Here is a 15051-nt window from a genome sequence, read left to right as displayed (position 1 = left end):
GCAGGCGCTGCCCGGTGACACTGGCTGACGTCAGGGCGTCTGACCAGGGCGCTGCCCTCAGGCCGGCGGCTCCCCTCAGGGATGACCGTAATGGCGGCAACGCGGGTTTCGGGCCTGAATCAGCCGCCTTCGCCTTTCCTCGCTCTATCAGAATGTTATCATTTTATGCTGCCCGTCCCCTCGCGGGAGGGTACCGCTGCGCCTCGCCCCCTTGCCCAGCGTGCTGCCTGAGGTGGGGCAGGGGCGGGGGGGCTATTTGGGGCACCCCCGTGATGCGGGGGCGTCGAGCGGGGGGCGCAGCGATGTGCGCCGCTGCGCGCCCACAGGGGGCGCTGCGATGCGGGCCGGGTTGGCCCCGCCCCCGTCCCCGCCCCCGGTGGGCGGGGCGCGCTGGCGGCCCTAAAGGCGGCGGGCGGCGGCGGGCGGCCTGGCGGGCGATGTGGCGGCGGCGGCGGGCGCAGGGCGGCGGGGGCGGCGGCGGAGGGCGCCGGTGGCCGGCGGCGGTCCTGGTGCTGGCGCTGGCGCTGCCGGCGGCGCGGCCCCGCGGGCTGTACTCGGCCTCTGACCCTTTGGAGCTGCTGGGGGCGGGGGCGGAGGGGCGGCTGCTGGGCTCCCCCAGCGCCTGGGCCGTCGAGTTCTTCGCCTCCTGGTGCGGTCACTGCGTCCACTTCGCGCCCACATGGCGGGCCCTGGCCCACGACATCCGCGGTGAGTCCCCGGCCCGGCCGCCCTGCTTCCCCCCCTTCCCTGCATCCCTGCCCGCCCCATCAGCACCTCCAAACCCTCCCTGTGTCCTTGGCCTTGTTTTTCCCCCCCCTGCATCCCTATCGCTGTCTCCTCCCATCAGCACCCCATTTAATCCCCCGTGTCTCTGCCCCTGTGTCCTCATCAGCACCCTTAAATCTCCCCCACGTCCCTGTCTGTTCTCCTGTCAGCACCCCTAAATCCTCCCTGTGCCCCTGCCCCCCCATCAGCACTCCTGAATCCCTCCTGCATCCTTGTCTCATCATCCTCCTCTCCATCAGCACCCTTAAATCCTCCCTGCATCCCTGGCCCTGCATCCTCCACCCCGTCAGTACCCCTGCATCCCCTTTGCACCCTCCCTATCAGCACTGCTCCATCCCCTCTGCCCTACCCTCCATCAGCACCCCTAAATCCTCCTGCGTCCCTGCCTCAGCCTCCCTGGAGCGTCGGCCTGGTGGGAAGGCCCAGGCCCCCCCATGATGCCCAGGGCCCCCCCCTGCAATGGCCAGGCCCGGCTTAGCAGCATCCCTGGAGCCCCTTTGGCTGGGAGAAGCTCAGGCTGAGCCTGCCCCGGGTATGGGGGGTCCCGCTGCCCCCCCAGACCCTCCCTCAGCCCCGCTCCTCCCCAGTGCCTGTAGGGAGAGGCTGGCAGGGCACCGCGATTGGGCACTGATCCCAGCTGGTTTGTTCCCGGCTTTGACCTTGGCGCCTGGCCTGGCTGGTGCCCAGCCCCGCTTGGGGACCCACACACACCGCTGCCGGGCCCCTCATCCCTCCGGGGCTCGTCCTGCCTCCCCCGGCATCCCGCAGTGCGCACAGCTTCTCCCTGTTATTGCGCTAATTGATACAGCGCAGTCGCTGCCGGGTGAGTCAGGGCACCGGCCGGGGCAGGCGTCCCGTCCCTCCGAGGGGATGCCGTCCCTCCCAGGGGATGCCGTCAGCGCTCCCCAATGGGGCAGGATGTGAGGAATGGGGTGCGCGCCTGGGCCCTGCAGGGGAATGCCGGCTCTCCTGGCCCCTCTCCAAAACTGGGTCCCCCCAGGGCTCCCTGCTCCGGAGGTTGGACCGTGGACAGGGTGCCCACAGAGGCAGGGCGGGGAAGCCACCCCCGTGCCGCTCGGCATCCTTGCTGCCGTTCCCACGGGTGGATTTTCACGGGAGTGGGCTGGACGGGGAGGATGCCAATGCCAGGTGACCCACGGGCTCCACGTGCCGATGAGTCCAGGAACGTGCCTGGCTCCCTGCAGCAGGGCTTGGCCCTGGCCCTCCTGTGCCGCTGGTGCTGGGGCAGTGGGAAGCAGCTCGCCTGTCCCATCACCTGCGACGCAGGATGGTCCCAGCAGGTCCCCATCTCCGGCAGGCTCCTGCCTAGGGCGGCCTAGGGCTCCATCCATGCGCTGGCACTGTGTCCGTCCCTGTTCTGCTCAAAGGAGAGGCTGGACGTTCTCCAGCTTGTGTCCTTTACGCTAAAAAGAAGCCATTTCAGAGCTTTTATCTCCATTTCGCTGCTGGCTTTCAGAGTCCGCTGCTTGAAATGTTTTCGTGCCCCCTTTTCTTCATCTCTGTTTTACCCCAGGGACCCGGTGGTCCTCCCTAGGGAGGTGGTGGTGGAGAGTCCCAGAGGGGGAGTGGATGCTCGGCACCTGGGCAGGCTCTGCCGCAGTGCCCCAGCTACTGGTTTTGGGTTGTTCCCTCTCGATTATTGACCATGTCCTTGGTCTGGGGTGAGACAAGCTGGAGCCTGTGTTCCTTGCTCTCCTCCAGCTGTGATTAGCCATCCCTCCCCTTCTCCTGGAGGCCTCTTCCCGCTGGGGCAGAGGCTGGGCAGGCAGAACCAGACAGGCAGGCAGCCGCGGGCAGAGCTGCCTGCACTCTGACGCCGGCGAGGGCAGGGCATACAAAGTCTGGTGCCGCCTTACATGGCTTTCCCTGTGCTCCTGCTGCCCGAAAAGTAGGGTGCCAAACACCAGCATGGGCCATGGCTTTGGGTATTTGGGGCTTGGAAACCATCAGTTGGTCCCCTGCAAGGGGCAAGCCGTGATTTCGGGGCCGGGAGGAGCCATGCCGCTGGCACAGCGGGAGATCCCTGCTATCTCCGCAGCAGTTGTGGGGAGCGGGATGGTTTTCGGGGCCACAGAGGGGCTGAGCTGTGCTGACTGCATCCTCTGTCCCCACAGAGTGGAGGCCTGCAGTGATGCTGGCGGCCATCGACTGCGCCGACGAGGCCAACCAGCAAGTGTGCGCCGATTTTGGGATAACTGGCTTCCCCACGCTGAAGGTAAGGTCTGTGTGCGCCAGGCACTTGCTAGTGCCCCGACTTCCCTGCGCTTTGCCTTTTGGTCTGTCCCTCTCTTGCTCAATCATATCAACAGCGATATTGCACCAAAATATTCCCTCTGGGGCTTTGCAGGCTGAAGCTGTTTCACCCCTCCCCAAAACCTAGCTGCGGCCGGGCTGCAGCCAGTGCAACTGCCAGGTGATGTAGCAACAAGGAGGGGGAAAACCAAAATGCTGCTTCATGGTGAAACGTAAAGGCTGGATCTTTCCTAGGACAGGGGAGAGTCTGAAACCTGAATTGGAAATGCCTGGGAAAGGCTGCTGGAAGGCAGAGAGCGTTTGAAGGCTCAGGGCTGCTGCAGGAGGCTGCATGGGGCTCAACTGCGAGCCTCCTGTGGCAGCTGGTGAGGTACTATCCCTCCTCCTGGGCCTGTGCCTGGCCCCTTAGCTGTATCAATACTGCCGTTTTGCAGCATTTCCCACTGCAACCAGAGCCTCACTCCAACACAAGCAATAAAGCCAAAGCACTCCAGGTACAGGCAGCGAAAGCTAGGGTCACCTTGAGACGGAATGGCGGGAGGATAAGGGTTTCATCAGACATGCCCTCAGTCCCGGCGTACAGGCTCAGCCCAAGGTGGGGTCAGACTTGGGGGTTTGCCAGGCAGGTTGGCTTGTGCCCCAGCCCTGCCCTGGGGTCTCACCAAGCACCCACTGCCTGAGCACCCACTGCCCGTGGGACATTGACTGAAACGTTTCCTGGGGCAGGGAGGCATGCTGATGTGGCAGTACCAAGAAGTCACTTGCTTTGTATCCCCTGTCCCCGCCAAACACCTTTTGCAAACAGCCCGCGCTCCCAGCCCAGCCTGCAAAGCAAACACCTGTCTGACGCAACCTAGTTTAGCTGCTCTGGCTGTACCGTGGGCACTGGAGCCACCGCGGGAGGCCAGGAGTGGGGAAAAATCCCATTCTGCTTTGTGAGAGCTCTGGAGAAGGGAGGCAGCAGTTTGCAGGACTGGGAAGGTCCCAGCTGCCTCCCTGGGGCCACTGGAGATGCCTGCCCTGCTGCATGCCAGCACTCAGCCCTTAGCTGGACATGGTACCCAGCCCACGCCAGCATCCCTCCCCTCTGGGGATGCCCCGCAGGACAGGGACACGGCCAGGAGCTCCCTCTGCAGTGGCTGGTGTTAGTTGGTGTGCTGTAACGTCGTGGAGAAACCGAGGCAGAGCCGGTCTGGGGGAAGCCTCTGCCTGCTGGGCTGCAGTCCCACTCCAAACACTCTCGCTCCCATTTCCCCTTTTTTTTTCCCTTTCAGTTCTTCAGAGCTTTTAGCAAGAAGGCAGAGGATGGGATAAGGATTACCAGTGAGTATTCAGAGCCACAGGGTTTTTTTACCTCTGGTGTGAACAGCCCTGCTGCCTGCACCCCCCACGCGTTGGGAGCCTGGGGCGTGGGGGCAGCTCAGAGCGGCTCCCCTCAGCTCAGCCCATGGGACTGGCTTCCCCAGGACTGACCCCATGGCATCCTGTCCCCCTGCAGATCCCAGTGCCACCGTCGAGGACCTGCGCCATACCATCATCACCAACCTTGAGCAGAGCCAGGCCGCCTGGCCGCCTGCTTGTCCTCCGCTGGAGCCGGCAAGGTAGGGGTGGCGTGTTGGGGGGTGGCTCTGACGGCCTTCATCCCGTGGAGAGCGGGTTTGTGGGGAAATCCTGAGCCAAAAATGAGCACGGAGCAGCCACTGCATCGCCCACGTCCTAGGGAGACGCAGATGACCTGGGCAGGCTAGAGCCATTTACGTGGCCCGGATGAGATGGGCCATGTTGTTGCATCTCCTAACAAACCTGCTCATCAGCCTTAATTAGAGCAAGCGGTGCCTGGGCCAGGGACGTGGCAGTGCCGTGCCATGCCGAGCGAGGCTGCTGCCGTTAGCAGCTTTTTCCTGCCCCAAGAAAGGGTTTTCTTGATTCGGTACAAATTTGTTGGGATCTGACTTGTCTTTGCCAGATGCAGGCAGTTGCTCCGCTGTCCTGGGATTGCGGAGCATTTGGCTTTCCCAAAGCGATGGTGGAGCCAGCCACATGCTTCAGGTCTCTGGTGCCTCTGTGTCCTAGCCAAAAAAACAACAGCCCTGGTTCAAATTCATTGCTGTTTTTTCCCCTGGGTGAGCGTGCAGCTCCCTCCTGCCCTGCCCTGCCCGTGCTTTGTTTTCCGCCCCCTTGGCTGACCCTGGCAGGTTTTCTCAAAGGCTGTGAACCAGAGCAGAAAATCAGGCTGGAAACTTCAGCGGGGAGGAATTGCCCGCTTGGTGGGGCTGAGCCCGCACCAGCATCCCCTGCCAAATCCCTGGGGCTGAGGGCCGAGCTTCTTTTGGGCTGGAGGGCAGAGCATCTGGATGATGCTGAGGCACCCACTGCCCTTCACTTCTCTCTTGCAGCACGGAGGAGGTTCACAGCTTCTTCCAGAGGAACAAGGACCAGTACCTGGCACTGATCTTCGAGAAGAGCGATTCCTTTGTGGGCAGAGAGGTGGGTACAGCTGTATTTATCCCACATTTCTTTTGAAGCCCATGTCCCGGGTACCAGACAATTCCTGAGCACCTTTGGCAGGGAAGTCCTCTCCCAGCAGCCTCACTGGTCAGCTTGCATGCCGCTTTGCAGGCGTGAAGTGCTTTACAGGGTGCCAAATAGCCCTGCTGCATCCCCGCTGGGGCTGGGGGTCCCGTCATGCCCTCTGCCTGACACGGGGGCTGCTGGGCTTGCAGGTGGTGCTGGACATGCTGCAGTACGAGAACGTGGCAGTGAGGAGGGTGCTGAGCAGTGAGAAGGAGCTTGTGGAGAAGTTCGGCGTCACCACCTTCCCCTCTGGCTACCTGCTCCTCCGCAACGGCTCCTTCTCCCGCCTGCCCGTGTGAGTGCGGGGCACGGGGGGGGTGGGTCTGGGGACCCCAGCAGGGTGCCAGGCTTGTGCCCCATCAGCTCTCCTTTCTAATTGTGGGAAAGCTCGTTAGCAAGTGGCTGGGTCGGGCAGGCTGGTGGGGAGCAGGGGGCTGCTGGTGGGCACTGAACGGGGCTGCCAGCCCTGCCTGGAGCTGGCAAAAGGGAAAACGGCTTGTGACCTTGCCATCGCTCCGCCGTATCTGCCTGGAGGTGGCACGGCGTAGCTGCCTGGGGCTCAGCTGTGCTCCAGGTTGTGTGCCAAGATACCCGCTGCCAGGGCAGGTGGAGAGTACGGACCACCCCATAGCCATTCCGCAGGTCCAATTTGCCAGTCTGGCTAAGCCTTTGATCCCCTTTGCTTCCTCCTTGGGGCCAGGGACTGTTTGGGAGGGAAGAGAGTCTTGCTCATGGCTTTTCCTTCCTTGCAGGCACGTGGAGGCGCGCTCCTTCTACACCTACTACCTGCGCATGCTCTCGGGTGTCACCCGCGGCTCCTACAAGCTGAACACAACCATCAGTGCTTCCAACGAGACCAATGTGTCCCAGCCGAAGCATGCCAACCGGTCAGACACACCCCCCCCTTCATCATTTTGGGGCTGTGGGAGGCCAGGGCTGGTGCATGGAGGAGGTGCCATGGCCATGGGTGGGCAACAGGCTGGGATCGTGCCATTCCCCTGGGAAAAACCCCGAATTGTGGCTGGGTCCCTGGGGGTGCGGATTAAAGGGCTAATGGACCATCATGTTGCGCTGCCCTCCCCAGCTCTAAGGTGTACATGGCTGACCTGGAGTCCACGCTGCACTACTCGCTGCGGGTGGAGGCTGCCCGCGCCGCCGCGCTGTCAGGAGCCCAGCTGGCCGCCTTCAAGTGCTACGTGGCCATACTGGTGAAGGTGAGGAGTTTGCAGTGGCAACAGAGGAACCATCCATGCCTCTCCATAGCTATTTATAAGGTGAAATGCAAACGCAGGATGCAGGCCGTGTCCCAGCGCTTGCAGGTAGCGGAGCGCGGCGATCTCTGACATGAGCCCTGCGTCCCAGTGCTTGGCGCAGGGCCATCCTCACAGAGCTCCAAACCCAGCTCAGTCCCGATGGGAGCCGGCAGCTGAAAGCAGGTGCCGGAGAGTTTCAGACGAGACCCGGGTGTCGGTGGGCAGAGCAGGTTCAGTGCTCGCAGGAGGTGTTGTGTCGAGGCAGCAGGTCTTTTCAAAAGAGATGCTGTCACCCACTGGGGTGGCAGAGATGATCAGAAGCGTTTGTAACTCTGATCGCCTGACTTGGATGCTCGGCTTAGGGAGCTGATCTCTGCGGGCTCCTTTGATAGTCCAGGAAAGGGACTCCTGCTCTGAGTCAGGCTCTGGAAGAGCCTAATTTAAGGTCTCCTTTTTTCTTCTCTGTTGGACTTGGTGAAATTGAAGTGTGTAGGAGCTTTGAGCCAGCAGAAGCAGGGCAGTTTAATTTCCTGGTGCGATGGAGTGCTGCGTTTGGCTGAGGTTTCCACCACTGGGGCTGCAGGAGTCCTGTCCCCATCCCCGTCCCTGTCGCAGCCCAGGCTCCTTGGCAGACCTTCACCCAGCCATGCCTTCCTTCTGTGCTCCCTCCTTTGTCACCCTGGGTCTCACTCTCAGTTTGGACTTTGCGTAGCCCTCGCTGATGTGCAAGACACCCCCTTCTCCCACCCCTGCCAGCTCTCTCCCAGCAAAGAGCTCCAAACGCGAGCCACTGGTGCAATGAGTCTGAAGTCCTCAACTCAGAGCTTCATGTGGCTTTTCCTCTGCTTGCCCCCAGCTATCGCCCTCGCGATTTCTCCCTTTAATGAGAACCACAGGGTTAGGGAAATAAATCCCCCATCGCACCAGCTCCCTGGCCAAGGGTACAAGCTCACCGGGGTGTTGGGGAGCAGCAGTGGTTTTATTTGATGAGCTTTTAATTCTTCCTGCAAACCTTCCCTTCGGTTCCCAAGGATGAGCCATAGCACTGGACCCGGCAAGGAGGCAAATCTCTGTCCCTGCCGCGGGCAGGAGGCACCGGGGCGATGGGCGGGTGCCGGTGCTTCCCCAAGGATGCCGAGCTGGTGTTGCCATTGCTGCGCTCATCCACGGGACGGAGCAGCGTCCCCAGGATTGCTGCCAGCCCGGCCGGGCTCAGGCTCAGCCAGCAGGTCCCAGCCTTAACTGTTGCGTTCCCAAGAGATATTTAAGGCAAGGAGGGGGGGGAAATTCTAACATGGAAAGAAGCGGTGCCTGGAAAGCAGGGAATTGCGCAGCAAAACCTCCTGTTGAAGGAGCGGGGGGGGACTGCATTTTGCAGCAGAAATGTCAGGTCGCAGATGAATTCCCTTGCGACTTTGGGACTTTCTGTGCAGTTTCCCGCAGGCCCGGGGAGAATAGCTCAGGCTTAGCAAAACGCTCCTTCCTTCCACTTCCCTGACACTTATCCTGTGTGCTGCTGGTCTCATCCTCCCTGTGCGTCCGACCCTCTGTCTGTCCGTCCATCAGTGGCGTGCGCTGGCGGGCTGCCCCCTCTCCCTGGAGCGCCTGTGGTTTTAAAGTGCTGCTGCTAATCGGCTTTGCGCTGACTTATGGTCAGAGTGGCTTTTTGCCTCCCTCAGACGGGGCCAAGGTTTGGAGCCTGAACACGCACGCAGGGGCCTCTCCGCTGTGGGGGGGACACGCCGCGGCCCTCAGCCCCTCAGGGCTGGGCACTGAAACCTTGCCGGGACTGTCCTGCCCTCCAGCACGTGCTGCCATGGAGGATGCTGGTGCTGCCCCGTGCCCGTCACGGTGAGCCGGGGGTGCCGGTGGGCTGCCTCACTGCTCCCAGGGTGGGGTCTGGGTTTCCTCACCCCTGTCTCCCCTCTGCAGTACTTCCCCGGGCGCCCCTGCGTGCAGACCTACCTGCAGTCCCTGGACAGCTGGCTGAGGAACTGGACAGAGCCTGAGCTGCCCCGCAGCGCCTTGAAGGAGGCCATGAAGAATAACAGAGATGTAAGGCACCTGCAGAGACCCTGGGCCCTGCTCTCCTCTCCTCACCCCTGCCCCTTTCCCCCCACCCCGCATTATCTGCCAGCTCCATCATGCTGTGTCTGTCTGTTTTCCAGGCCTCCCACCCTGCTGTGCTCCCCACCAATGTGACCTGGGTGGGCTGCCAGGGCAGCGAACCCCACTTCCGTGGCTACCCCTGCGGGCTCTGGACCGTCTTCCACCTGCTGACCGTCCAGGCTGCCCAGAGCGGCCCCGACAAAGGTATCGGTGTCCCCAGGGGGGTTCAGGGCTCGGGGAGGGGGTGTCTGGGGGGGCTGTGGCACGGGCAAGGATGCTGCGTGCAGGCAAAGGCTTGTCTCACCCTGAGGCAGGTCTGCGGGGAGGGTAAGAGCTGCAGAGTCGAGGTGTGGGGCTGCCACTTTGGCCGTGGGACCATGGCGGTGGCACTGTGGGGTCCGAACTCGCCCTCCCGTTCCCCCCTGTCCAGAGCTGCCGCTGGAGGTGCTGAACACCATGCGCTGCTATGTCCGGCACTTCTTCGGCTGCCAGGAGTGTGCCCAGCACTTTGAGGCCATGGCGGCCGAGTCCATGGACCAGGTGGCGGGCCGGGAGGAGGCTGTCCTCTGGCTCTGGTCCCACCACAACGAGGTCAACGCACGCCTGGCGGGTAAGGGGGGCCACGGGGAGGGGAGCCAGGGTGGCTTCTCAAGGGCAAAGGGGAGGTGAGGTGGAGGAGCATCCCCCCTCCTGGATGAAGCGAACAAATGGCTGCATTAGCGTGCAGTGGTGGGGACATCCCGTTGTCATCGTCCCCCGTCACAGGGGACAGCAGCTGGTCACGCAGCATCAGACCGCCCCGGAGATGCAGTTGGATCTTACACGCTCCCCACAGGGAGCTTTCCAAAGCCGCCGCGTGCCCTTGGAGGACCCTTCCTCCTGAGACGGCTCCTCCAAATGTCCCCATCCCTGTCCCCATCACCATCCCCAGCTGCTGGATGCCCCATGGTGTTTATACCAGTACAGGGGGAGGGCTGTGTCACTTGTCCCCTCTAACCCCCTCGCTGCCTCCGGTCCCTGCAGGAGGTGACACAGAGGACCCCAAGTTCCCCAAGCTGCAGTGGCCTCCGCCAGACATGTGTCCCCAGTGCCACAAGGAGGAGCGGGGGGTGCACGCCTGGGATGAGCCAGCCGTGCTCACCTTTCTCAAGGCGCACTTCTCCCCGGGCAACATCGACTCGGATTATGCTGAGGCTGACCCCATCCCCATCGCCAGGGAGGGGACGGGCACCAGGCTGGGCACCGAGAGACTGCGAGAGGAGAGGGAGGAGGAAGAAGAGGAGGAAAAGGAGACGGAGGGCGAGATGAGAGCTCCAGGGCGACTGGGCTCCCCCGAGCCGCGGCGCCCCAGCATTGTGCGGCTGAACTCCAAGCTGCGGGAGGTGGGCGAGGACATCGTGGACCTGGACTCCTTCAGCGAGCACCACTTCAAGAGCCAGGCGCTGCGAGACGCAGCCGGCCGACGCCGGCGGCTCAGCAAGCGGGACACCATCGCCCTGCCCCGGGATGTGGTGGGCCGGGAGCGCCAGCGGGCTCCCGGTGTCCTGGTCCGGGAGGAGAAGGAGGAGGCTGGGGAGGGCGTGCAGAGGAGCCCCTGGCTGCGGGTGCTTGGCTTGGGCTTCTCCCGCCTGGACATCAGCCTCTGCGTCGCCCTCTACTTCCTCTCCTCCATGTGCCTCCTGGGGATGTACACCTTCTTCCGCCTCCGCACCCGCACCCGCAAAGGCCGCCCCGGCTTCCCTGTGGCCTGAGAGCGGTTGTGGGGGGCCAGGGGCTGCCCCCAGGGTGGGTGGGCTGCTGCGCTGGGGCACCCCTGGGCCCGTGTTTTGTCCCCCGGCAGGAGTTGCCCCGCTCAGAGCAGTCGCCTCACCCGGGTTGGGGGCCGGAGGGTGGAGGGCTCTTTTTGGGGGGAAGGAGGTGTCGGGGCATCCCCCTCTCGGGTTGCGGTGCCACGTTTTCGGGTGCGTGGGAGCTGGGACGCTGACAGTGGTTTGTGTCTTGGCACCCAGCTGCCCTCGGGAGCTCCCTGGCGCTGGGCTGGTTTCAAACTGGGAAGCCCAGTCCCATGCTGGGCAGCAGATCTTTGGGGTCAAACCACTAGTGGTGCTGGGGGGGGGTTAGCCCCCCAAAAATCAGGCACCGGTGGGCGGGGGATGGCAGTTGTGGGTTTAGCTGCATTTTGTGTGTCCCCGCCTTTGAGACGTGGACTGGGCCCCCCCTGCCTTTCCTTCCCCCCTCCCTGCGCTGTTGCTCGCTCTCTGCTTGCCTTAGTGGAATAAATTATTTTTGCTGACGCCAGCCCCGCTGTGTCGGCTGGTCCCTGCCACGCAGGCACGCCGGGGCAGCGCCTCCCCTCCCTGATGTCCCCCCACAGCCAGCTGTCCCCACTCTGGCCTCCCCCATCACCCCACTGCCTTGGTTTAAATCCTTTAAATATTTTTAATTGTTATTATTGTACATTTTCTCCTGCTTTTTGCTTCTGGATGCACCCGTTGGCCAGCTGCCCCCCATACACCCAGCGTGCCCCCGTGGTTGGGGTGGCTTGTGGTTTGTCCTCAAGCAGGGTGATGGGGAGGGAGCCTGGAGGGGCTGGGAAGCTGCTGAAAAAAAATTGGCACAAGCCATGCAGCTGCAATTCGGTGCCGGCCGTGCCCGTGGTCCGGAGCAGGGAGAGACACACGAGCCCTCTGGGGACCGGGACCTCCGTGGGTGCGGGCCCCCTGCGCCTGTCCCTGATTCTCTCTGCCCTTTTATCCTTGTTAGGAATCATTAAGGAAAATGGTTGTTTTCCAGAGCCGGGGCCGGGGCCATCTGCTCTCCCGGCGCTGCCTAAATCCCCTTGTAACAAATTCATTGGGATTACGCTGCCCTCCCTTAATCCCGGCCCTTCCCCCCGCACGGGGGATTTAAAAGGATTAGACCCCGGCCGATAATAAACTTTATTAAGGGGGAGGGGGGGTGTCAATCCCATTTGGAGCCTTTTTCTTGATATCTTCACTTTGCTCAGGTGGGAGGCGAGGGCCAGCGGGATGGGGAAGGAGGGTGGCCGGCTCTGCTGCTGCCCAGGCCCCGGGAGCTCTGGCTCCTCTGGCCCTTCTTCCCTCACCTACCCTTGAAATAAATTTTCTTGCTCCCTCTTTCCTTCTTCTTTGGTGTCTGTGCATGGTCACACCTCCCCAGGACATGGGGCTGGCACCCCTGGCTCACTTGGCCTTGGCCATGTCCCTTTGCCAGCTCCTCGGTGGCCTCACCCCGGCACGGAGGGGGGCTGCGTCCCCCCAGCCGGGTGCCGGTCCTGCCCACCACCGGGTGATGGATGGGGAAGGTCTCATCGCTGCAGCCCTGCTGCCTCCTTCTCCTTGATTTCCCTGGGGGGTTTATCCCCAACATCAATAACCCCCCCTGCACCCCCTCCCCGCCAGCTGCTCCCCTGCGTGGGACAGAGAGCTCATGATGAGGGGCTGCCCGAGGTTACCCCCCACCCCAAAATATCTCTGGGGGGCTGCTGAAGCTGGGGACAGGCTGCGGGATGTATTAGGGGGGTGCATCGGGGGATTGCAGCAGGAGGGTGCAGGGGATTAGGGCTGGGGAGGTGGGTGCTGGGGCAGGGGAGGGGGCAGCTGCCAGAAGGGGGTCAGCGGGCAGGGCTGCCCAGATAAGCACCCCCGACAGGCCCGCCGGGGAGATTTACAGGGCCGGGGAGCTAAAGCTGCTGTGCACGCAGGAAAAAGAGAGTCCCGTAAATAGACTTTCTGTAATCCTGTTTGGTGCAGTCCCAATCCTCCCGGCCCCAGCTCTCTCAGGCTGTGGCACTGGGATGTGTCCCCCCCAGCACCTGGGGAGCCCCGGTGTAGGGCACAAAGGGGCCGGCACAGGCAGCGGTGCAGGCAGCAGCGCAGGCAGGGGGCTGCTGCGGGGCTCAGCGCTGCCTGGGGGAGCGTCCCCCACACCCTCCCCCCCGGGATGGTGACTTTGGGACAGACCCGAGCCCTGGCACAGGCGTAGCATCATGCTGTGCCATGGCCACGCTCACGGGTGGGACGGGCTGTCCTGGGGGGGCCCCACTCCAAGCCCCCCGAGGTGCCGTCCCCAATGAGGGTTGTCCCTTCCCAGCACTGCTGCGAGCCGGGGCGTCCCCGGGGCTAATTACCCAAATGGCCGCAGGCTGGCGCGAGGCGGCCGCTATTCCCTAATACAATTTACCCTCAAGTGCAATTTAATTTTCTGCGAGGCCGGTGGCCGGCCCCCCGCACACCCAGCCACCTTCCCACCCCTTTGACACTCACTCCCTCCTGCCTCACCCCTCTTCCCTTTCCCTCCTCGGTGCAGGCAAGAGACTTTCTCCACCGGCATCCCCCCTCCGCCCGCGCTCGGGCCATAAAATCACCAAGGGTTCGCTTGGCGTCGATTAATTTTCAATTACAATTAGCAACGCCCCGTTCGGCAGTGCCTGCGAGGGGAGAGGCTTTCTCTGGCTGCTGGTGAGTACCCGGGTCTCGCCGTGCTCGTCCTCGCTCCAGGCCACCCCTGGCAACAGGGGTATATGTGGGATGGGGTCGGGGTAATTAGTGGGGTGCAGTGGGGGCTGCTGGTGGGCTGTGCACATGGGGCCTCAGGGTGCTACAGCCGGTGCTGCCCCAAGGGGAGGCAGCCTCATGCCAGAGGGCGGCTATGGCAGCTTTGGCCGCATAAGGATGTCCCCCCCTCCGGCTGGGGGAGCTGGTTTCGTCACGCGGGGGGACTCTGGGAGCTGGCTGAGACCTGGCAAACTCGCTGCATGGGTGGTATGAAGCCCTGCTGTCGGCTGAGCTCCCCAGCGCCTCCAAACCCACTCAGGCTTTGCTGATGGGGGATGCGGCTGCACTCACACCCCCCAGGCACCGGCCAAGCGTGGGTTTTCCTTGCATCCCCAATTCCACCTTGAAACACCCCTGTTGTACCGGAGAGCGATGCACTGACATCCTCATTGGTGACACACTGCCCTCAGTGTCCCCAGTTCCCCTGTGCCCAGGGCTGGGGGCACATGAGGGGAGGCTGAGTCCGGGTCTTGGCGAAGGCTCTAGGATTTATCTGCTTTTTTATTTTTAATTAATACTGGCAGGGAAGGTGTGGGAGCTCCATCCCCACTTGTCTGCAGGTTTTGCATCATCACGTCGCGCTGCCGGTGTCTTCATCTGGCTGCAGGGCCAGAGGGGGTTCAGGTGATGGGGAGCAGGGCATCTGTGCAGAGCCAGAGCTCCCCCAAAACTGCCCTGGAAATACAACCCTCTGAAAATTGTGACTTCCACCCTTTTGCAGGCTGATCGCCACTGATCCTTAGCCCTGTTTTAGCTTTGGGAGGAGGAGAAAGCCTGGGGGGGGGGGAGGATTTCACACCCATCACATATAACTCCCCCTCCTTGGGCACTGCCAGGACCTGGAGCACCTTGGGTGGCACAAAGCAGGTTTGCTGGGCCAGTAACTCATGCCCACCTCGACCACCCTCTCCTGCCTGCGCTCCAGGGTGCCAGGGTGTGCTGGGGAAAGCAAACTCAAAAGAGACCAAAAAAAACCCCCAAAAGAGACCAAAAACCCGCCAACGCAAGGAACAGATGGACAGCAGGAAGGATGGAGGGGGACAAAGCAACACTGCAACAGTGGGGAAGGGATGAAGGCTCTACTGGGAAGATGTGGCGAGCCAAGAGCGAACAGGGAGGAAGATGCTGGGTGGGTTTTTTTTTTAGCAGACACTCGTAGTGGCAGCTCCCGCGGCAGCACGACGCTCCCCCGAGGCGAAGGCTCGGTGCTGCCTGACTCCCTTTGCGCACTGGCCGCTGCCATGAGTGATCCGGAGCGGGGCAGAGGGGGCTGGATCAATCTGGCAAAGCAGAAAAATGAACGAAAATTGAATTCCCCGAGGAGAAGGGGGTGGGGGGAGCTGTTAGCCCAGCTGAGAGAGATAAATCAGAGCGTGCTGGAGAGGGGAGACTGAGATGACTCCCAGCAATGGCAGAATAATTAGGGAAATAGGTTGGAAATGCAAAGTGGTGGGACAGGGAGGCCATGGGGTGGTGTC

The 15051-nt window shown here is 62.5% G+C and overlaps 1 protein-coding gene across 1 annotated transcript; it reads left to right on the top strand.

Moving 5' to 3' along the window:
- The first annotated feature begins 437 nt into the window (after positions 1 to 437).
- QSOX1 (quiescin sulfhydryl oxidase 1) lies at positions 438 to 12136 on the top strand. Its single transcript, XM_009463604.2, has 12 exons — positions 438 to 708; positions 2922 to 3022; positions 4335 to 4383; positions 4559 to 4661; positions 5457 to 5547; positions 5784 to 5929; positions 6387 to 6521; positions 6719 to 6848; positions 8820 to 8942; positions 9056 to 9200; positions 9427 to 9606; positions 10020 to 12136. The coding sequence occupies exons 1-12, from the start codon at positions 438 to 440 to the stop codon at positions 10745 to 10747; spliced, it is 2202 nt and encodes a 733-aa protein (XP_009461879.2). The 3' UTR covers positions 10748 to 12136.
- Positions 12137 to 15051: the final 2915 nt, after the last annotated feature.

This window comes from Nipponia nippon, unplaced genomic scaffold, assembly GCF_047370975.1.
Source record: "Nipponia nippon isolate SJK-2023a ecotype South Korea unplaced genomic scaffold, ASM4737097v1 scaffold_5, whole genome shotgun sequence".
NCBI lineage: Eukaryota > Metazoa > Chordata > Aves > Pelecaniformes > Threskiornithidae > Nipponia > Nipponia nippon.
The sequence above is the reverse complement of the archived record's forward strand: the minus strand, read 5'-3'. Positions and strand labels throughout refer to the sequence as shown.